The 24,764-nt window shown below is 40.2% G+C and overlaps 1 protein-coding gene across 1 annotated transcript in view; it reads left to right on the forward strand.

Moving 5' to 3' along the window:
- The window catches only part of FRMPD4 (FERM and PDZ domain containing 4), a 143,796-nt gene that overhangs the window by 94,752 nt on the left and 24,280 nt on the right, over positions 1-24,764 (forward strand). The window contains exons 7-9 of the mRNA XM_054974171.1: positions 11,445-11,576; positions 21,150-21,269; positions 22,300-22,436. Coding sequence (XP_054830146.1) covers positions 11,445-11,576; positions 21,150-21,269; positions 22,300-22,436 — 389 coding nt within the window. The remainder of the gene's footprint in view (positions 1-11,444; positions 11,577-21,149; positions 21,270-22,299; positions 22,437-24,764) is intronic.

Below are 24,764 nucleotides of genomic sequence, written 5' to 3' on the forward strand. Positions count from 1 at the left end.
AATATTGTATTGGGGAACAGCAGAGACTGAATGAGCCAATCAGATAAACAACGAGAGGAGTGGTGAGGGAGAAATTCTGAGAATAGAGAGGCCTCCAATGGTCCAGTGATGCATCAATTTAACATGTGCACAAAGAAAAAAATAAAGGGTCGACACTGTGACGCCACCAATGACACCATGGTGACAACAGCACTAGCACTCTTCAGTTCCAATGTATGTGCATATGGAGCAGAATAAATAAACAAACATCACACCCTCATTACATGGAAGAGGTGAGGAGGGAATGTGGCCAAACTAATTACATTGGTTTCAGTTTGACGTCTTGAAAAATGAGAAGTAAGTCTGATGTGCAGAAGAGGTCTGCATCTCTCTACTACTGCAGTCCCATTGGTATAGTTCCTGGATAACAGGAGGCTGCAGCACCACGAGGAGTCAAGGTCACCATACCCCTTAGAAGGGACAGCAAGGGTCTCCTCTTGATATGCTCCCCAAATATCCTCATGTGAATCCTACTCAAGTCTATTCAAGGGGGCTTACTTGCAAGAAAGTGTTCTTAGGATTGCACTACCCAAAGTGGATGGGTCAATGTTGCAATTGTGCGAATGCCAGGAGTTTTATACATGTTTAGTTGCTATTAGGTTCTGACTCCAGTATAACAAATATCTTTAATTTATCAATGTCTAAACTGCACAGTTTAGGCATATCAGCAAGTATGGATTATGCGGTACAGCTAATGGAGTGGTATATTTTTCTGAATATAAAAATTTCTTTCTTACTCCCCACTGTCAATTACTTCCTCCACCTCTCAAATCTCACATTCACAGTTTTCAAATATCCCATCCCACTAATGGCAACTGATTCTTCCAACACAAGGGGCATTCCCCCAGTGAGATGCACTTCTTCCTCCAGAGCAAGGTTCCTTCCACCAATGGAAGTGGCCTCGTAAGGGAAAATGGCAAGACCATTATCACAACAGAATCACAGGAATTAGCCAATCAGTTATTGTCTAATTAATACTAAACAAAGGAGGAAATTCCTAAGAGACCGCTGATACAATAATGAAGATTGTCTCAGTATAAATAAATACAATTTATAGGTCAAACCAAGTATAGCAATATTTTGGTCATAACATATATAATAATGTAATATCCTTCTACTACAATTGAGCAATGGTTTGTTCATATCACAACCAGAGCATTTGGAGAAATCGCATTATTAGTCAATTGTCACGATGTCCCTTTCAGGTAAGTATCAATCATCTTTTGATTTCAATAATTGTCTCTTTGATACGTTTTTCTGTCTAATTAATAACAAATCTTTTCATGGCCTTATATTCAATTAATATTTTGAAAACAATCACACTTACCTAAACTGAGAGATATGGTATGAAAAACTATTCAAAAATATTGACCCAAATCTTTGATAACAGAAATGTTGCTGCTGAAAAATGTACCTTGAAAAAGAAAGTGTTTTGAGATGATTATGATGCTGACAGTAGCATTGGTGACTAGTGAATGATAAGCCGTCCAAATGGTATTGGCATATGGAAAGAAGGTTATAAAGATAAGTTTCTGCTCTCTTTTTCCTCTCTCCCTTACAAGAGTAGTTTAACACAATATGCAACACGTCATTACTCTTCGTGTTGGCCCAATCCCCATCACATCATTAGTCCTCACTAGTGGTGAGTAAGCAACATACAGAGCAATTATATTATGTGTTATGTTGAACTAGAGGTTAAAAAGGAATAGAGAACAAAGGGATGATGAGTGGCGATATCTTCATGTCTTTTAGGACATCCACTTCCATCTTAATGAATGAACCAATTTCATTCCCTGCTGGGAGCAAAAGAGTAAGGGTAAATGTAAGAGTCAATAGACCTAACTTAACTAAAGTTAATTGTGACTAAGAGATGAATTACATGGTATATGCACATGCCCAATCCAAAATGGGGCAAATATCTTCTCCCAGAGTGACTTCAGCTTGGGAAAATGTTACAGGGGGATACAGGAGCCCCTCCTCTTACACTGTACATTCGCAACCTGAATTGAATCCTCACAGACTTTTAAAATGTCATTCCCACAGCAGCTCATTAAAACTCATTAAAAATAAAATTAAAAAATGTAGTTTGGCCCTAAGTTTATAATTCTTGAAATTAGTGGGGCTTACTTCAGCATAATCAATCATAGTTGTAGCTAAAATCCCATTACTTTCAATAAAGCTTAGACTCTACTAACTGTAAAAAGGTAAAGGTAGTCCTCTGTGTAAGCACCAAGTCATTACTGACCCATGGGGGGGGGACGTCGCATCACGATGTTCCTGGCAGACTTTTGTTATGGGATGGTTTGCTATTGCCTTCCCCGGTCATCTACCCTTTACCCCTAGGAAACTGGGTACTCATTTTACCAACCTCAGAAGGATGGAAGGCTGAGTTAACCTGGAGTTGGCTACCTGAACCCAGCTTCCACCAGGATCGAACTCAGGTCATAAGTAGACATGGGCATGAATGGGAAAAAACCCCAAACACCCTGTTCGTCATTCGTTGCCATCCACAACGACCACCTGTTCATTTAGGATGGGGCCTCACGAACAGCTTGTTCGCAAACAGCAAATTGGGCCGTTCATGGGTTTTTCTGTTCGTAATGCTGTTCATGCCCAGGTCTAGTCATGAGCAGAGCTTGGGCTGCAGTACTGCAGCTTACCACTCTGTGCCATGGGGCTCCTAACTGTACTAACTGTAGCTGGAGGCTATTACCTGAGAGTGATTTTCAAGAGCCATGGAAAGCAAGGGGGAAAGGGCAGAAGTGGTTCAGAAGACTGGGAGACTGTAGAGCACCTTATGTAACACAGGGACTGAAAATTACAAGGAGACCATAATGGAGGAAGAGAAATAAATAAGAGATAGGACATGGAAGTTCCTGCTCAAGAAATCACTGATACCCCCTCCGCTTTCTCATGCTGGTTATCTCAGTTCTAACAGCAGTAAGTATAAACAATATTTCTTTTCAAATTCTTAGTCCTTATTTACTTCCCCAGCGTCTTCAATTTTACCCTGCTTCTATTACTAAACGTCTCTTCTTTTATATTCTGTCCATTACTTTATTTTCCCTTGGTCTTTTTACTGCCGTTTCGTTTTTAAAAGCCTGATAACGATCTTTACCTTTACTGATTCTGCGGGTTATCTGTGTTGTTTCCTTTGCTTATTCTTTGGTAAAAACTGTCGCTGAAGCTTGGTTCTGACTATCTTATGCCAATTTAATGACTCCTGAGGCACTGCAGAGATAGAAGCTCACCCTTCTCCGAGGGGACCTCAAGGTGGTGGTGGGAGTCCTTGATTCAGAACTCCCTCCCTCACCGAGATCACATGCTCTCGGGGGTGCGTAGCGTTCGAGCCCAACTTCTCCCTGAAGTTGGGGTGGAAATGGGCGTTGGAGCGCCTCGCTTTCCAAGAAAAACAGTGTCTCGGACAGCCCAAGTCTTAGGCTGCTTCAGACCGCCATGAATCCCAACCGGAAGTCCCTGGAGAAACATCGCAAGACAGGAAGTTAACAGCAGAGCAGACAACTGGATTCCTAGCAAGGACAGCAAAGCGAAAGGGAAGAGAATTGACAGAAAAAGGAAGCAAAATAAGTATACCACTGGGAGGCAACGAAGGCAACAGGAACAGGAAGTGTGCCATCTTAAGTAAGGTACAAAGTTAAACCAGAAATCATAGAGACATTGCAATGGTACCATAGAGAAAAAACACCTGACATTTTGGATTTTAAAAAGGCTTTCCCCCCCTTTTCTTTAAGAAATTTTAAGAAAAGGCAAGGTTTAAACAATTCAACACGGATTTGAGGAAAAGAGCAGACACGTGGGGAGGCTCGAATCCGAGCCCCACGATGGCCGGGAAAAAAGGACCAGATAAGGAATGGCAAATTTCGGTGGATGCTGCGATCGAAGGACTGGAAAAAAAAGTGGCAGAGAATCACAAAGAGTTGTTACAGAAGATGAAAGAAATGTTGGTAAAGGATTTTAAAGAGATGAGAGATGTTATTCAAGCCGATGTAGCTGCACTGGCAAAAAAGATAGAGTGGTAAAGGAAGATTTGCAAGTGACAACTAAAAAAGTGGAGCAGGTGGAACAAAAGACAAATGACATAAAAGCAGAAATGAAACATGAAAATCAAGTGATTCAGACAAGAGTGGCAATGATGGAGTGTAAGGCGACGGACAAGCAGTTAAGATTTCGTGGCATTCAGGAATCTGAGACTCAAACCACACAAGAACAGATGACAGAGATATTGGCAGAATTTTTAGGGAAAGAGAAGGATGAAATAATAGCAAATATGGATTTGGCGTACAGAATCAATTCGGCTTTTGCACAACAGAGAAAGCTACCAAGAGATATTATTGTGCAATTAGTGACAAAGAGAATGCAGGAAGAGATACTTAAGAGGCATTTTGAAAAACCTTTAATAAAGGAGGGGAGCAGAATTAAGATCATGAAAGAAGTCCCAAAACGGATTCTCCAAGAGCGGAAAAAATATAGGGAATTGACCCAGAAACTAAGAGACAAAGACATCAGATATAGATGGGAAATTCCAGAAGGTCTAAGCTTTTATTACAAAGCCTTGAGAATTATCATCAAAACAAAGGAGCAAATGGAAAAAATTTTACAGGAAAATGCAGAGGACTTTCCTGGACTATTAAAAATGTAAAATATGGAGTACAAATTAATATCATGGAATGTGAATGGACTAACCTCACCTCAAAAGAGAAAGACAATTTTTCATTGGCTAAAGAAGCAAAATTGTAATATTGTATGTCTACAAGAGACACATATTAAAGATAAAGATATAAAATATTTAAAAAACAAACAATTGGGGAAAGAATATATATCAGCGTCTAAACAAAAGAAGAAAGGAGTAGTGATTTATGTAAAGGAGGCTGTAGAATCAAAATTAATTTTTCAGGATCAAGATGGAAGATATGTGGCCATGGAAATAAATATAAATGCGAAAAAAATTGGTAATAGCTCTCTATGCGCCAAATGGAGCAAAAGACCAATTTTTTAAAGATTTATTAAATAAATTAGACCAGGATGTATTTGATCAGATGATATTGGTTGGAGATTTCAATGGTGTGGTGGACTTGCAATTAGACAAGAAATCAAAAATAACTGTTAAAAAATCAGGGAAGCTACCAAAAACTTTTTTTGAACTAGTTCAACAAGAACATTTGGAAGACGTATGGAGAAAAGAAAATCCAAAAAGTACTGAACTTACTACTCCACAAGGCACTTATCATTTTCATGTATTGATATGATTTGGGCAACAAAAGATTTGACTCTATTGACAAAAAAGTGGAAATCTTACTGAAGGTGAGCGCAGACCACAATCCAATGTTATGGAAATGGACAATGGGTCGAAGAAAATTTAGATGGAGAATAAATGAGGATTTATTACAAAATCAGGAAAATTTGAAGTATTTGAAAGAAGAAACTAAGCAATTTTTTGTAACAAATATCAATAATGAAATCTCAACACAGATGTTAAGGCTGTAATGAGAGGAAATTTAACCTTACTTAATAGTAAAGATAAGAAAAGAAAGCAGGAGGAATGGCAAGAAATTCAAGAAAAAATATATAAAAAAGAACAACAATTGAAGAAAAGACCAGGAAAAAAGTCGATTATACATGAAATTAAAATATTGCAGGATCAAATAACAGCCATTAGTAATAAAGAGCTAGAATGGAAGTTAAAGGCATTAAAGCAGAAGTCATTTGAAGGAGCAAATAAACCAGGAAAGTATTTAGCCTGGCAACTGAAAAAAGGAAGGAAATGAAAATTATTAATACAATAATGGAGGAAGGTAAAGAATTGAAAGATCATCAACTAATTAAGCGTGCGTTCTTTAAATACTATGCTAAATTATTTCAAAAGAAATCTGTGAATGTACAAGAGATAGATGGGTATTTAAGGAATGCCCACTTACCAAAGCTACCAGAAGAGATGAAACAGAGACTGAATGCTCCTATAACAGAAGAAGTCATACAGGCAATTGAAGCGGCTAAGATTGGGAAAGCACCAGGACCTGATGGGATCACAGCTAAATTTTATAATGAAGGAGGACCTAGTACCGATTTTTAAAAAATGCAATGAACGATATGCTTCAAGGAAAGGGTCTCCCAGATACACGGAATGAAGCTAGTATTGCACTGATCCCAAAAGAAAGACAAGATTTGACAGAGTTGAAAAATTATAGACCCATATCGCTTATAAATAATGACTACAAAATAATGGCAAGAATACTGGCGGATAGGCTCAAAATATGGTTAATGGACTTTTACCAAACAGGCAGTTAAAAGATAATTTGAGAGTAGTGATAAATGCTATTGAATACTATGATAAGCGACCTGATAAGGAAGTTGGCCTTTTCTTTGCGGATGCAGAGAAGGCCTTTGACAATTTGAACTGGGATTTTATGTTCACAACTATGGAGAAGATGGATCTAGGTAATGAATTTATACAAGCAGTGAAAACAATTTATAACTTACAAAGGGCAACAATATGTGTTAATGACGACCTGACAGAGAAGTTGGAAATAAGGAAAGGAACCAGACAAGGATGTCCACTATCGCCGCTTTTGTTTGTGATGGTCTTAGAAGTTTTATTGAGGAGGATTAGAGAAGATGATAGTATAAAAGGAATAAAAATAAAAGGATCCTCCTACAAATTTTTTTTTTTTTTTGAAAAATTTTTATTGGGTTAGAACATTTTTATTTTTACATTACAGTCAATTTTCCCCTAATTTTTCGTTTCTAACCCCCTCCCTTTCCCCCCCTTTTGTTGACTTCCAACAGCTTTCCCACCCTCTGTCCCTTTTCCCTTACTTCTATTAAGTTCCTCTGTCTAAAACAGATATACATTCTCCATTATATTAAGCAGTACATCTTTAACTCCTTTACTTATTATACACCCAAACTATACGTCTTTAGATAAACAATTTATCCCATTTTCCAGTTTTGAATAATTCTATATAAACCTATATATCATAAACCATAAAAATTTCCCACATTTAAATCAAACAATTTGATTTGTTCTCTATATATTACTCATTTCAACAGGATCCTCCTACAAATTGAGAGCATTTGCAGACGATGTGATGTTTATAGTGGAAGACTCTCTACAAACCTTGCCAAGACTGCTGGACAAAATAAAGGAGTTTGGAGATTTGGCAGGTTTCTACATAAACAAAAAGAAGTCAAAAATAATAACTAAAAATATGACTAAGAAGAGACAACAAGAATTAAGTGAATTAACAAACTGCGAAGTGGTACACAGAACTAAATATTTGGGGATAGAGCTGACAGCTAAGAATATAGACTTGTTTAAGAATAACTATGAAAAGCTCTGGACTCAAATTGAAAGAGACATGATAAAATTGAATAAATTAAATTTGTCGTGGTTAGGTCGAATTGCCACAATTAAAATGAATGTACTGCCCAGAGTGATGTTTTTAATGCAAACAATTTCAATTGTGAAAGATAAGAAACAATTTGAAAAATGGCAGAGGAAGATATCAGAATTTGTCAGGGCAGGAAAGAAGGCAAAGGACAGGGGGAACGGTCCCAAACTCCAAAGCAAAGGCACACTAAGGACACGCCAAAAGACCGCTGCTGCAATCCAAAGCTTTATTCATAAATGCCGAGGGTCAAATCAAAAGGATGGGGGAGCGCCCACTCTCTCCGGCTGCTCCCGGCAGGAGATTGGCAACGGGTTTGCCTGGCTAAATTGTCCCGTTTCGCAAGGCTCACAGCTTCATCAAAAGCCACAAATAAATTCTACAATGAAATATGCAATAGGTATGTTAGTTACATCACAAACTGAAAACAAACAATGTACATTTTATTTTAAACAGTGTAGCAAGATTTCAATAAAGATTGCAACAAACCATTACCTTGGTGTGAAGCGTATTCCTTTACTACAAAGTAACCAGCTGGACAAGAGTCAAGTTTCTTCTTAGTTTTAGTTCAACAATATTTCCTCCCTTGTCGGCAGTTGTGTGGGTTGGCAGCAATTAAGTAGCCTGCCAAACATCCAACTTGTAACTGAAGGAATCAGATTTAAAGGGAAACCAGACCAATTTTGCATTAGAAAGCTACCCCAAGAATGGGGTGAAATCTATCTCCTGGTTAAGACCATTATGGGCCATTGTCCTGAGATCAAAAATCCATTTAGCTTCCAACCGAAGAAGTGCTTTTTGATCTATTTTCCCACCATTTTGTTTTAGTACCTGAAGGACTTTGTAGACAAATTCCCGCTCATTTCTGTGATGCTGAATAAAGTGCTGTGTCAAAGGTGCATCTGTAACAGCACTTCTAATTTTAGACATATGCTCCTGTATACAGAGCCTCACTGTCCTAGTTGTACTGCCAATATATAGGAGGTTACAAGTACACCTGATGCCATAAATTACCCCTGGTGTGCTGCAAGTGGAGAAGTCTCGTGTTTGCAACTTCTCTTTGGTCACGGGTTGTAAGAATTTATCTACATTAACAGCCATGGGACAGATATTACAATGGCCACAAGAAAAGTGGCCCATAGGCTTGTTTGCTACCACAGGGGTATTTGTTTTTCCAAAGTCAGAATGTACTATCATATCTTTAATGGTTTTTGTTCTGCGGAAACCAACCAAAGGAGGTAAGGAACACCCTGAAACGTTCTGTATTACATGCCAGTTTTTTCTAACAATCCTAGCAATCATCGGTGCTAAAGGCGAGAAGTCAATAGACCAAGCAATTCTGTTTGAAGTTTTCTCAGCGGAATATGCTAATAGGGCACTTCTAGGCATTCTGTTAGCACGCTGTCTAGCCTTTGTCACTATGTTAATTGGATAGCCCCTTGTAATAAAGGCTTCCTGAATTTTCTTCGCCTCTGTGTGATAATCTTTAACATCAGTAGAGTTACGCTTGACCCATAAAAACTGACTGAATGGGATGCTCCGGATTAAGTTTATATTGTGATGGGATGTGTAGTGAAGGTAAGCCCATCTGTCTGTCGGTTTCCTAAAGGGTTTCACGCCAAGTGTATTTGGTGTCCTCTTGTATATAATTACATCTAGGAAATTGATCTGATGTTGATGGGAGTGCCACACGAATTTAATATTAGGGTCTACCGTGTTCATCCAGTTCCCCAGAGCAACTAAATGTATACTGCTCTTCAGGATCATGGCCACATGGCCTTGCGAAACGGGACAATTTAGCCAGGCAAACCCGTTGCCAATCTCCTGCCAGGAGCAGCCAGAGAAAGTGGGCGCTCCCCCATCCTTTTGATTTGACCCTCGGCATTTATGAATAAAGCTTTGGATTGCAGCAGCGGTCTTTTGGCGTGTCCTTCGTGTGCCTTTGCTTTGGAGGGCAGGAAAGAAACCAAGAGTCAAGATGAAAGTTCTTTGTGACACTAAGGAAAGAGGAGGAATCTAGTTACCTGATCTAAGACTTTATCATGAAGCGATATGTTTGATGTGGCTAAAAGAATGGGTGTCTTTGACCAATCATAAGTTATTAACATTGGAAGGACATAATAAACTATTTGGATGGCATGCATATATGTGGTACGGGAAGCATAATATGGATGCAATGTTTCAGCACCACTACCTGAGAAGAAATCTATTGTCAACCTGGCTCAAGTACAAGAAATTTATAGAGCTAAAGAAACCACTTTGGATTGTTCCAGCTGAAGTAATCAACCCAAATATGGAATATCAGGGAAAGGAAAGGCTTACCCTCAAAGAATTAACAGTATTAGAAAATGATGGGTTGAGACTTAAGCGAAATGAGGAGTTGCCATTTAAATATGGTTGGTTACAATATAGACAAATTTAAGATTTATTTGATTCAGAACATAGAAAGAATGGTTTTAGAATTAAAAATTCAGAACTAGAGGAACTATTATTGGGGGATAATAGTAAAGCAATATCTAAAATGTATAAGTTGTTATTGAAGTGGTTTACAGAAGAGGAAACAGTCAAGGTGCAAATGGTAAACTGGGCCATAAATTGTAATAAGGAAATAGCGATGGAAGCATGGGAACAACTGTGGAAAAATACCTTAAAAATATCAACTTGTACCAGTATTAAAGAGAACGGTTATAAAATGCTGTATAGATGGTACTTAACACCGAAAAAATTAGCTATAACTAACAAACAGTTATCGAATAAATGTTGGAAATGTAAGGAGCATGAAGGCTCTCTGTTTCATATGTGGTGGACTTGCCAAAAGGCTAGAGACTTCCGGTCTAGAATATGTGCTGAGATGTCTTTGATATTACAATATAATGTTGCTAAAAATCCAGAAATGTTATTACTATCTTTACATTTAGAAGATGTTAATAGAAATGATAAGATATTGTTGTATTATATGATAGTAGCAGCAAGAATTTTATATGCTCAATATTGGAAAAAAGAAGTACCGAATCTTGAAGAATGGACAAGGAAGCTGTTGTACATGGCCAAAATGGACAAATTAACTAGAAATCTGAAAGAGCAAGATCCAGAAATTTTTTTGGAAGACTGGAAGAAGTTTAAGAAATATTTGGAAAAGAAATGCGATGTTAAAGGACAATTGTGGTCTTTGGAGGGATTTTAAATTTTATTAAGTAAGACTTTAACGAAGGGAATATATATAAGATCTCTACCATGGGTAACATAATATAATTGTATTATAGTGAAATAATAATCTCTATGACTAAACGGAGGGTTCGAGTGTTGTTGGAAGTCAATAGAGAAAAGGGGGAGGGGAGGGGTGGGGTCATATATTTAGAAAGGTTTAATTTGGATAAGTTGTATGTATTAACCAAATATTTTATATCACCTCATCCAATAAAATCTATTTTAAAAAAAAAAGAAATCACTGATACTGATTGTTAGGTGTTCATTTAGGCTGTGATCCTGTATTTATTTGCCCACTCACAATTCCCATTTACTAAATTGAATATCCAAGACTTAATGAGAAATATAGAGCAAGTACAGCAATACCTTTGACTGTGCCACCCTAAGCAGAGTTAAACTTTTCTAAGCCCACGGACTTCATAAACTTTGAAGGGTGTAATGCTGCTTAAGATGGCACTGTTAGTAACTATCTGTATTTCTGTCCTGCTACATAAACTCCCCCCATTTTAAAACATTTGCTCCATGTTTTTTAGTCTCTCTGAACATGATTTCAATAACAACCCAATCATATTGATGCCCACTCACGAAGCTGAATGCCAAATGAGTTGGTGGTGCTTTTGCATTTTCAGTTCTAAAAGCAAAACCCAAAGCCTGTTTTTCCATGATTAAAAAAAACCTTTAAACATACCTGGTGAAAGGATGACAGCTCACATAACTCATTTTGCCCTATTTTTATAAAACAACAAAACTAGTTTCCAGCTTTGTGTTTTTATCTTCTGTTGTATTTTAAAGGATGTCATCTTAACACTTCAAGAAAAGCTCTCCATTAAGTGTATTGAACACTTTTCTCTGATGCTGGAGCAGAAGACTGAAGGGTCTGGAACCAAACTTCTCTTGCTACATGAACAAGAGACTCTAACTCAGGTTTGTGAAATAATTAACCTAATAATGAGATGTGTACCTCCATCTAGCTATTTCAGCGTATGGGTTGCTGGAGCCAGTACCAAGATTGATCAAATGTATTTTAGAACATTGTTAAAAATGCATTATTATCATTATATGCATGCTCCACTTCTCAAATAAGATTACTACCCAAAGAAGTTTATAACAAGAAGAAGTTTTCTAACCACGAGATTAAGATTACCTGCGCTTGAGCACCTTTTTAAATAACTTACTCAGATGAGATGAGATGAGCTATGCTATGGGTTACTTACTTATATGTTTAGAAATTTGTGCCTTACCCTTTCACCTACATCGGGTCCTGCAGAGTAACATACAGCAATTTAGGATGTCATATAAAGTAAAGCAATCTAAGGCAATGTACCAGTTTCCATTTTTAAAAAAGAGACTCCCAATAAACTATCAGTAGTATCACACATTAAAAGACCTTCAAAATTAAACAGCTTTAATTATAGTGTCAAGATACACAATACACCCAATACCAGTGAGGTTGTGTTCTGTGACCCAACTGGCAGTCAGAGATACATCAGAGAACTCGCCTTAAAGAGCGCTCATTCGCTTGACTCTATGAGGGAATGCTATAAGGGGGGCGGGGGAGAAGGAGCTTCAGGTTCCCTTCTTGTGCTGTTTTTACCAGCAAACATGGCTGCAGGATGGGCTTTTTGCTCTCTTTATCTATCTTCACATTGACCCTTATCAGAAAACAACCAGTGAGGGGACAAGAAAGACTCTTTGTAAGCAGGAAGTTGGCTCTGCACTACAGCGACAGAGAAGATCCTATCTGAAATTTTCATACAGAGTAACTTTTCTGCTTACAAAAGACACTTCTGTCAGTGGAACAGACTGTTTCTGCCTTCCCCTCCCCCCGCAAAAGTAACCCACTGAACTCCCCCAAATGCTGCTCCTGGAGGACAGGAGGCCCTCAGGAACAGCATGGGAAGCAAACAGGAAGAGGGAATTCATGAAAAGTACCTCATCCCTTCCATGAGCAGAAAATTTAGTCTGGCTTCCGCCTCAAAGTTATATCAGAACTGGTCTCAAATAAAATGTTTAGTTGAGATTCATATAATCATTCATATTTGCCCTTCCTGGGTTAGAAGACCTATTGCTGCTACTGAAACAGCAGCTTCTTCTTTTCTTCCTTTTAATAGATAGTAAAAAAGAACAGAGAATAGGTGATACAGTCTCCAAGATTCCCTGCTGCTGCTTCAACCGATTAATATAGTTCAGGAGAGATCACAAGAATTACACATTCTTTTACTGCCTATTCCTATTCCAAAAAAAAAAAAAGCAGTGGGGTAATACAAAGGATGTATTAGAAGTGCTGAATGAAAATTAAGCTTCAGTCTTGCCAAACATAAAATATCTTTTTGTTCTCCCTTCTCCATTGTTTTTGTTTTTTTATACTAAAGAGTTCTGAAGCATTCAAATGCTTGCTTGCTTTTTAAAAATGTCTTGATGAGTCCTAATAAATAATGGTTGGTTTTGGATATTTTTTGCCTGTAGACTTCACAAGCAAGAGGAAGAGGAAGAGACATACAGGGGCTTTTATATATTTTCCATAGTTCTATCCCAAGGCTCTTTTTTGTAACAGCTAATATTTTATCTTTTGGATCACACCATTATAAGTGATCTGAGAACAGCTTTGTGTCCATGTTCATGAGTATGGAACAGGCTCATATTGAACCAAACAAAACCTGATTGTTGCCTGATTGTTTTAATAATGCTTCAGTATATCCACTTCTGCATTGATAAACAGTGATGCTGAAAACACTGGGTGCTAGGTGACTTCATTTATTAGATCATTAAGAAAGATTAAGTTTATACTAGTAGAGGCACTGTGGGATTATTAGCATTTGGTACTGGCCTGATTCTGCTGTCACTGGACCCAATTATTCCATTTTCCATTATTTGTGTTGGAAAGGCTAGCTTTAAAAAAAAAAAAACTCACCGACAGCTTGTCAGACAAACACAGGCACAGAGAAGCAGAGGTGTTAGAAAGTGCTTTGCTGTAGAGGGACATTTTAGGAGGGATGGAGCTGTACTGTGAACTTTGACAATAGGGCTGAATTACAGCCTGTCGGTTCCAGGTGGGTAGCCGTGTTGGTCTGTAGTAGAAGAGTAAGATTTGGGTCCATTAGCCCCTTAAAGACCAACTAGATTGCCAGGATATGAGTATCTGACTAAGAGAGCTTTGATTCTCGGACGTTCATACTTTGGGAATCTAATTCTGAATCTGTCATTTTTCTGAAAATCAGTCAAAAAAATGGCAATAGTCTGCCAAAATGAAGTGCCTTTAAGTCCCACTAATTTCAGTGGGAGACGTTTTAGCAAACTTTTGTCTGTAAGATTGCCTGTTTGCAAGCCAAACAATGTATAGTTACACTTAACAATACTAGTGCAGGGGGAGAAATTGTCATTTCTGCACTCCCTATCCCATTCCTTTCCAGGTCACTCACTCTCCTTCCTTATATGCTGAAGTAAATGGTATCTTAATGTTACCCATAACAGATGGGAGAGGATGCTGATTGGTGGATCCAGGGCTGCTTCCACACCTGGTGGTTTTCCATGGTGGTCAGGTTGCTGAAGCGAATGTGTGTGAAATCTCCTTTGCAATGGAAATTCCAGACGACAGAGGGTAATCTGTTTTCTCTCCATTGTTAGCTATGGTTTCCCTTTCACAACTGATGCACATTCAAGGCCACCCCATGTTCTCATGCAGCTGTTAGAATTCTCTGCCCATCCTGTTTTCATTTTTTTCTATTTTGAAGAGCATGGGTGGTGCTGCATAGGAATAGTGTAATGCTAACATTTTTTTTTCAATCCACATGTTTGTATAGGCAAATATAACCCCCCCCCCCCCGTCCACTGTTTAAAAGGTAGGCCAAGATGGACAGTTGTCTTCTGTTATGCTAATTCTTGCAACTGGAGTGATTAACAATGAAGAGAGTTATCAACTAGATAGTGCTTCATAGAAGTCCTGCAGTGCAATTGGTCTGTTTCTAAGTACTTTTATTTTTTTAAAGTTTTGAAGGTTTGGGCAGTAGCAAAAGGCAGTCATCCCCCCTCTGGAAGTGATGAAATACATTAACAGCCTGCCATATTATTGTGTAATTGCACTGGACCACCTTCCCCCTTCCCCAAAACAGATTGTGACGTATGAGGGGGAGGCATCTCCACAGAGGATCAGAACAGTGGCTATGCGCAGTTCAAACAGCATTTTGACATCAATCTGATCTGACCCCCGCCCCACTCAAAATAATGTTTTATTGGAGTTAACAAAGCCAAGCAGGGAGAAGAGAGGGCAGTTCACTGACAAAATTCAGAGCAAAGGAGACACGTGCCCTTCAAACACAAAGCATAGTTTCTTTTTCTGATACAAGAAACTGTTTGTGTCAACAGTATCCTCCAGAGGACAACTGGGTTTTCTCCAGTTTTAAAATAAAGTGGGGCTTTTTTTGAGGAAGGAATGGGCTATTTATGATTTGAGCACACATACAGGATGATGTCATGTAGAAACAGGAGGAGGAAAGTGTGTGAATCATATGTCTGAAATGTGCAAAATCCTCGGTGTGAAAGCAGCCCACTAAAGAATGATTAGGAGGAAATACAAAAGCAGGAACCCTATCCACTGCAGTGGTATGCTAAAGGTACAAAAAAGGCTGGGTGGAGGCAGCAAAGCAGAAAAATCCTAGTAAGGTGTGAATCGCAAGATGGCAACAGTCTTTGGTTGAATGGAGCTCATGTTTACAAACTATTGTGTCCTTACTGATAAAGTTGAATTCCTTATATTATGCACGAATCTATAAGAACGTCTGATATTTTGTGTTAAAGTGGTGTTATACTTAAGACTTCAACAATAGCCCAGGCAAGCCTGATCTCGACAGATCTTGGAAGCCAAGCAGGGGTGGCCCTAGTTAGTAATTGGATGAGAGATCTCCAAAGAAGACCAGGGTTGCAGAGGCAGGAAATGACAAACCACCGCTGTTAGTTTCTTGCCAGTAGGGGTCACCATAAGTCAGCTATGACTTGACAGCACTTTCTACCACGTTTATTTACAAAAAATGTTTAATTATGCTTTCAATAGTGAAAGATTTCCCTTTACTTTTTTGTTATTCTGGGGGTTTTTTTACCTTATTCCATTTGAGAGTTTGAATTCACCATCCTTTTATATGGTTTTCCTGCTGACAAATATAAACTGCTGTTTAGTAAACTGACAGGTCAGTGACTTTATCTTTTGTAACTAACTCTTATGCAATGTAATCTCTTGATTGGAGATGGCAGGGCTTAGCCAAGAACTCATTGAAATGATTGAATAACCAGCTTTATCTTCAAACTGCTACTCAATGTTGATGCTCACATGCAAATCCCCCCACCGCTGTTTCATTACAAGATCACAAGCAGGCCCAGTGCCAGGTTTTCTGGCGCCTGAGGCCAGGGGGCAGCTTCAGTGCTGTTGCTGCCCCCCCACACACACGTGTGCACCTGGACTGCGTGATGATGTCACGCAGCAGACAGCTGGAACGGTGTGCGTGCGTCTTCTCAGCCGTCCTGCTCAGTTACTCTGCACACCGTCCTGGCAGCCTGCTGCACTTGGCCCGCAGCTGCTGCGCCCAGCTAGGAGTGCGTGCTGGCGGTGGCAGCATCACGGGAAAGCTGGACAGGAGGGCTGGGAGGCTGCAACAGCTGTGGGCCAGGCACGGCAGGTTGCCGGGGTGGCACACAGCTGGCTTCCCAGCCCTCCAGTGCTGCCGCTGCCAGCTCCGCAGCATGTGCCCCTGTTCCCCCTCCGGTACCTCAGCGCTCGAAGTGGCTGCCAGACTTCCCTTTATGGATGCACCGGCCCTGTCCACAAGAATATCTTGATTAAAAAAGAGTATGAGCTTATTAAAAATTCCTAGATGAAGAAAGTGCCCCCCAATTGCTTCCTCTCAGTTCCCCTGCCCCCTAGAACTTTCCCACCCTTTCCCACCCCTACTGCTTCTGTTGCTTCCCTTGCTTGCCGTTGCTGCCACCACCTCTTCTTTGTCTTGGGCTCACCCAGCAGTGGCACCTGTCTTGCCTTCCCCGCACTGCCTTGTTCTTTGTTCCCTGTTGCTTGTCTGGTTGCTGCCACGCACGCCTGCCTGCTCACTTGCTTGCATCACCACTGCCACCCATTAGTAGCTCTCCAGCCTTCCTTTTTCCAGTCACCTCTGCTGTCCTCCGGACACTCCCAGCAGCCATGCCTTCCACCTGCTTCTGACAGCTTTGACTGTTTATAAGTTTGCTAAGCAGTCTTCAAAATGACAGACCTTGCTTTCTCCCCTCAGTATGGTAATTTCTTTTTAAGTTACAAATATTCCCATCAACATTTTTTGTCCTTTTGCAAATCTGGGAGCTGACCCAGGTTTGTGCAAACACCCCACCCCCCTCCCCAGTATGTACCTGGCCCCAGCATTAGATATATGACAAGCTGGGGATCTGCAAGAATCATGAGGAGAGGGGGTATTCCCATCCTTTTCTACCTCCCCACTGCCTTCTCTCACTTCTTCTGCCCCCCTGCCCCCACCTTCTCTTGCTTTTGGGCTCCTTTGGCTACATCACCTTGCCCACCTGCCCCTTTGCTTCCTCTCCAGCCTGCTCTTTTTTCAGACCAGCTCACCCACCTGCTTGCCCATCAGCCAGCCCGCTTGCCTGCATCACTAGTACAACTGTCTGCCTGGTTCATATGGTGGCTCCAGCAGCTCTTCATCCTCCTCAAGTCACTCCTCATCCTCGCTTTCCCCCCTACCGGCTGTTGTCTGAGTTGAGGCCACCAGTAGGTTTGATATTTGATATATGGTTTGGGAGTGCATTTTTGAGCTTTTTTTACCTGGTACAAAATGTATGGCGAATTTACTATTCCAGTGCAGATGGGAACTGATAGATACGGGGATGGGGCTTTTCAAAGGCAGCCAGTATAAGGCAAAAATACTTGCTGTTTATCTAACCTCTCTAGCATCCAAAATGCTGACAATGCAGAGGCCACTTTCATAACCAATGCTACACTAATACTATTCAATACCTAATCTGTTAGGAACAAAGTTGCATATATTGCAGGGATGTTGCAAGAAGAAATAGATGTGGCTTGCCTAACAGAGCTGTGGCTGCAGGAAAATGATATGATGTGTCTGTTCCACCTGGCTATGCAGTCCTACACCAACCCCACAATGGTAGCCGGTGAGGAGGGATTGCTATTATTCTTCCTGAGTTCACCTGGCTATGCAGTTCTATACCAACCCCACAATGGTAGCCGGTAAGGAGGGATTGCTAATATTCTTCATGAGTCTGTTGGGCTATGTGGTCCTAAACCAACCATGCAATGGTAGCCAGGGAGGAGTAGTTGCTATTATTCTTTGTGAGTCTTTCAACTTCCACAGACTTCCAGTACAAGCTATAGCTGGTATTGACTATATGCTCCTGTCTTTGGGAACTAAAGATAGATTAGGTATTTTCCTTGTTTACAGACTGCCCAGCCCCCCAGTAAGCACCCTATCTGAGTTGGCAGAGCTGCTCACAGATGTGGTGCTGGAGACACCTAGACTGATTGTTCTGGTGGACTTCAATATCCATGCTGATTGATGCAGGTCAGGGCCGGCCCAGGAATTTATAGCTTCCCTGGTAATCCTGGGTCTCTCTCAGAAGGAGGCCACGCTTTGGACTTAATATTTTGCATTGAGCCTTTGAGAAACTCTTGTTTCAGCATTCGAGATTCAGCCTGAACCATGGTCAGACCATCATCTGCTGAAGGCAAAAGTGAATATAGCTCCAGCACCCCACAAAAAAGGGGAGACCAGTTAAAACAATTCACCCACAAAGGGTCATGGATCCTTCTGGATTCCAAAATGCTTTGGGGAATTTTAGAATTCCAGTCCCATATTCCATGGAGGCTGCTGTAGGAGCTTGAAATGCGTAGGTCCTTGAAGCTATTGACACCATTGCTCCTTGCCACCACCCTTGGGACGGAAGCCAGCCCCATGGTTTACCAAGGAGCTTGGTGACCTAAAGAGATTTGGAAGATGCCTAGAAATATACTGGCAGAAATCTCATGCTGAAACTGATAACAGTGTGCTGCAGAATCTATTTGAAGACTTATGAAGCAGAAATTAAAGCAAATAAACATTATTTCAGGCCATCCCAATTGTTCGAGGTATCTTGACATCATCTGACTCCTAAATCTGGACCTTTAGAGTCTCGAGAATAGACAATTAGCTGTGAGGCCTTTGTAGTTTTTTGTGGATAAAATAGCATGAATGTGCTCTGATCTGGATGTAATACAGAAGAGATGGAAGAAATGCTTAATACACCATCTGGCTCACATATGGACTACTTTGAACCAGTTACAATGAGAGATCTTATGAAGGTCCTGACATCTGTGAAAGCCACTACTTGTGCACTGGATCCTTGCCCATCTTGGCTGTTAAAATCAAGCAAGGACCACATAAGTGAACCATTGAGGTCTACTGTAAATCAATTACTAATCAGCCACTAATTTAAAAACATCTGTAGTCAAAAATGACATGTCCAATTATTGCCCAGTCTCTAATCTGCCCTTTCTGGACAAAGCGATTGAGAGAGCAATAGCTGACCAACTCCAGGTCTTCGTCTGGACCCTTTCAGTCTGGATTCAGACCAAGTCATGGGACAGAGAGGGCTCTAGTAACTTTAGTGGATGATCAGCTGAATATAGAAAAGACCATGCCTTGTTAGTTCTCCTCCTAGATCTATCTGTAGCCTTTTACATAGTAGACCATGTCAGCTATTAAGGTGTTTGGAGACAGAAGTGGGTATAAAAGGAGGTGCCTTGGACTGGTTTAAATGGTTTCTCATGGAATGGACCCGAAGGGTTGCTGTTGGAGATCAGCTATCCCCCGAATGGGAATTATCTTGTGAGGTTCCACAGGGTGCAATCTTATATCCCATGTTATTGAACCTCTATGTAAAATGTTTAGGAGAACTCATTCACAGCCATGGAGCAGGATGCCATCAATAAGTGGATGACACCCAACTCTCTATCTCGCTATCCAAATCACCACAGGATGCAGTAGAAATCTTAGCTCATTGCCCAACAGCTGTGGTCAAATGACTGAAAATGAAAATTGAAATTGATAAGATGGAAGTGATGCTTGTTGGGAAGGCAGAAGTCTTGAAGGACATTGTGCTTCCCACTTTTGATGGAGTTCGTCTGACCCTTACATAAAGGTAAAGGTGCAAGCACCATTACTGACCCATGGGGGGACATTGCATCACAACGTTTTCTTGGTAGACTTTTTACATATTCAGTTGTTATACTGGATCCAGCACTACTGCTAGAAAAGCAAGTTAAGGCAGCTGCAAAAAATTCTTTCTTCAACCTCACTCTAGCCTGAAAGATGGCTTCCTGCCTCAACACACCCGACCTGGCCACCTGGATCCATTCTATGGTAACATCAAGACATGACTATTGTAATACACTATAAATAGGTCTGTCTAAGTCAACTAGGACTTTGTGCAGAATGCTGTAGCTCAGCTGTTATTGAGAGTGAGCAGGAGCATGAATATTACTCCCATTCTGTAGTCACTCCAATGGCTACCTCTCAGTTACCGGATTAGATTCAAGGTATTGGGTAACACATACCTATGAGACCATCTGTTTCCTCCACAGCAGCTTCAATCATCTGAACAGGATCTCTGCACATGGGCACAATCAACTGCTGCCTGCACACCTGTATTCTCTGGGGTGGCCTCCGCCGTATGGAAAAGCCTACTTGAAAGTCAGGAAACTCCCCACTCTCATGGTTTTCCACAAATACTGCAAAACTGCATTATTCAAGAGGGCTTTTTTTTACTCAGATAGGAGGGCTGTACTGTAGGGAGGTGGTCTCAGAGAGATGCTTCACTAAAGAAATAGGGACCATAGACTTCTTCAGAACGTGCTATCCTGTACTATCTGTTGCCTTATGTCCTTTCTGTTGCTTTAAGTATGTTCCTACTGGGTAGTTCTATATTGTCAGTCTTAGAACTGGTTATACTCTGTTTCAGCATTTCTTCAACTCTGTACTGGACTTTGGTTGATAATTTGGCATTTGTTTGATGAAATGTCCCTGATACTGACTGTACTAATCTCACACTAGGTAATGTGCCTTGAAAGGGAAAGGCACTGGGAAAGGCAGATTATAAATGACAAATAAATAAATAAAAACCATTGCTATGCCAGAGGAAATGGAAGCATCAGCAAATTATTATATCATTCTGTGTAAGCCTGCCTATGAATTGAAAGGCAGGGTAGAAACAAAATAAATAAAACAGTGCTTAAAAAAAGAGTAACACCCACAGGGATTTTGAAAATGGTGGTGGGAAGGATAAAGTATGAATCATCAGTTTATCTCCTTATATTCAGTGGTCAATTCCTTCTTTAGAATTTATTTTGAATTCAGTAGTTAGTCCCTTTGATCATTTCCAGGTTTGTGCACAGCTCTGGATACTAATACACTACCCAGGATTCTGCGTACTAACCTAAGTGTTGTGCTGTTCTAGGTGACCCAGAGGCCAAGCTCCCACAAGATGAGATGTCTCTTCAGAATAAGCTTTGTTCCCAAGGATCCTATAGATCTTTTGCGAAGAGATGCAGTTGCCTTTGAATATCTCTATGTACAGGTAGGTTACAGAGATTTAGTATAAGTTTGATGCCAAATATGAATATTTGCAAATGATATAAAAAAGCAATAAAAATAACACACGCGTTTACATGATTCTTGTCAGTGACCCTGAAATGTGAACACAACAAATAATACCTGTGTTTTCTTCTTTATTGCATTTTTAATTTACCTTTCCTTCAAGAAATTAAATGCCACACATATCCCACCTGACCCAATATTCTCCATTAGCCCTGTGAGGGTAGACTAGGCTTAGACAGAGCAACTAGCTCAGAAACATCCAGTGAGCTTCAGGAATGAGCAGCCATTTGAACCCAGTCTCCCTAATCCAAGTCATTCTGGCATTACACTCACCACTATGGCAGAGATTCCAGTTCCCTGCAGTCCTATAATAGGAAGAAGGTAAAGAGCTGCTATTACAGTAGTGGGCAGGTTATATTCGGACTGCTTACCGCCCTTCACATCCTTAATTGTTTTTCTTTCTTTTACCTTCCTCTTGTCTCATCTGTTCTGCTACAAGTTCTTTCCTAGCTTTGAAACTAAGAAACTCTACAAGAGTTTTCAAGTCTTCTAGTATAAAGCACTACAGGATATAGGACCCGAGCAAACTAGTTGGATGAAGCCAAGGGAGAGATTGTTGGAACAAATTATTGACACCATTATTGGTAAAGAAAGAATGACAGAGAGTCAGGCTTCTGTTCACAATTTCTGGAGTTTTGCCCCCTAATGACTAACTCCTTTGAGATTCTCAGTCATGCCAAAAAGTAACAATATCCACCATATTCTGATCTTTGAGGATTGTTAATTTGAGATTAAAATCTCCAAATTAATATTATATATCAACTTTTTTGTGGGGCTGTGTTAGTATTTCTCATTCAGAGGCCTTCAAGCATTCATGGATGGCTCATCTGGCAGTCAGTTCTTGTTAATTATAAGGCTGTCTCTTTGAGTAGAATTAGTCATAATGCAGTGGTTATATTTAAAATATGAGATTTTTGAGTTTGATATGCCCTCTACTGATTCTTTGACAGAGCTGCAACGATGTGGTTCAGGAGAGGTTTGGACCTGAACTCAAATATGATATTGCACTGAGACTGGCAGCATTACAGATGTATATTGCAACTGTGACTACAAAACATACTCAGAAAATCTCCCTCAAATACATTGAGTAAGTATAAAATTTACATTTCAGAAGTATAAGGAGTGGCTTGAGCGGTACAGCTCCATTGGCCTGGAAACCTAGTTTGTGTCAGAAATTGCCCCAAATGTTTTGGCTTTTTTAAAAAAAACCCAGCAAATGTTGATGCCTATAATAGCAAAGCGGTGCTGCTGTCAAGAACCTTAACATTAATGGTAGAGTTCTAGCAATGAAAGTTTAGACATATTTCCATGCAATTTGATAGCATAGTCTGTTCTTTCAATTTAATCCAGCACTCTTATGTCTTCTTAACATGTCACTGGAATGAATCCTCTGACATAACTTCTTGGTTATTGTTTGATCTACCTGCAATGTTAAAAGGACACCTCTTAGCAGCTGTGTACCAGCTTGGTGCTGAGGTAACAATCTGAGTACGACTGTCTCCTCAGCCCTCTCAAAAGGATGCCAGAGCTACTGCCTTCACATGGAGGATTTCCCCCATTTCAGCCACCCAACACATGTGCGTTTGTTTCTGTTTCCATATGACTTTGTTCTGCATTCATGTCCCAGCTGTGGGCAGCCTGTTTTTTTCTCTCTCTCTAAAAGAAACACTTTTTAGATCATAGGGCTTGGGGCGGCGGGGGGCGGGGGGGGAGGATTTTTTTCCCCTTCATGGTATTTCTGGGTCATTCTTTTCAATGTGTCCAGAACGGAAGGTATGTTTCAATTAATGGAAGTTTCAATTAAAAGGCATGCCTCCTCCCCCTTCCTTCCATTAGATTTATTTTATTTTTTTTAATCTCTGTCAGCTTTGAGTCACAACTGCAGGGGATAGGTGGCAGCTGTATTTAAGTTTATCTAAATATTTTTTTCTTTTAAAATGTAAAGTGGAACAGCACAATTGCACTATGTCTGTTACATTGTGTAGCTCTAGCATTACAACTAAAAAGCATCAAGGGACTGTGAAAGAAATATTCCCAAAATGAAAGGTATGCCTTAAGTTTCAGTGAAAAGGAACACATACCCCTCCTCTGCCTATCCATTAAATTTTATTTTTGATCTCTGTAATGTCATTGCGCTGTTAACTCAGCTGCAGCAATTCAAAATTACCATTTTGCTTGTGTTTCCCAGTGCTGTGATTGAGTCAGGGGGAGGAACCCACAGTCTCCTGCCCAGTGCTAAAATGTGGCTCTGAACTTGGCATAGGGGAGCTTATTCATTAAAGGGGAGGGGTTCATCTGAGAATATTCCAGTGCTATAATTAACCCTGAAAGGTTAATTAGACCCACAGTGTCCCACCCAGTGCTGAAATGTAGCAAATTTGGGAGAGAGGAATAATTCATTAGGCAGGGTGGTGGTGGTGGTGGTGATGAGTTACACGGTAATAGGCTGACATATACTAGGGTAAAGCTTCAAGTTCTGTGTTATTCCTGAGCAGGGCTATGTAGATATGCAGGATTTTTTAAAAGGCTTGTATTATTGTGTAATTCTTCAGCAGTACATATGCACACAAAAACTTTAAAAATGGAAAAGAGAGTGGGTGGGGATTCATGACAGAAGTCAGAAGCAATGAAAAAGAAAAAAAACAGCTCATATCGGTCTGGAATCTCCATTGCAAATGTGAATTGAAAAAACATCATTCTGGCAACATGATAAGGACAGTAAAACTCCCAGGTCCTTCCTGCCTGTTCAGTGGCGCTCTGTGGTGGATGCTGGTAGCAATCTAGTGGTACAACTGCTCTTCTTCTAAGTTACACTAGTTGCAATATTTGATCCTAGATGCTTGTTGTGGCCTGAAGAAGCAGTGTAACAGGATGTTTTTAGACAAAGACAAAAAGCCGGTGTCCATGGCTAAAATATTCTTCACAAATAATTTAAGACTTTAGGCTTAAGTAACCCATGCCCAAATAGATAGCAACTTTGATATGGAACTGTGTAAGGGAAAGCCATTTGCAAAAGAAGCTTTCCAGATAGCTTAATTGATTTCCAGCAACCATCACAATTCCTTGTGCTGTAGGTTATACCTGCATAATTGAACTATTCTGAACTGTGCTGGTAAGCCATCCTCTACAGACGCTCTCCCTCGCTCAGTTTCATTTCGATTGTTCACCCATGTGGATGGCTGAATCTACGAATCAGCTGTTGGTTTTCATATTGTATTCCTGATGTGAGCAATATGGGAAGTTTTAGAGAAACAAAATCAGCATTGCTGAATTTCCCAGAAAGACTTGCTTTACGGAAGTAGAAAAGAACTGCAGCTCACGAAAGCTTATACCCTACCACCAATTTTATTAGTCTTATAGGTGCTACTGGACTCTTGCTCTTTTCTACTGCTACAGACAGACTAACACAGCTACC

The sequence above is a fragment of the Eublepharis macularius genome, chromosome 3, assembly GCF_028583425.1.
Source record: "Eublepharis macularius isolate TG4126 chromosome 3, MPM_Emac_v1.0, whole genome shotgun sequence".
Lineage (NCBI taxonomy): Eukaryota > Metazoa > Chordata > Lepidosauria > Squamata > Eublepharidae > Eublepharis > Eublepharis macularius.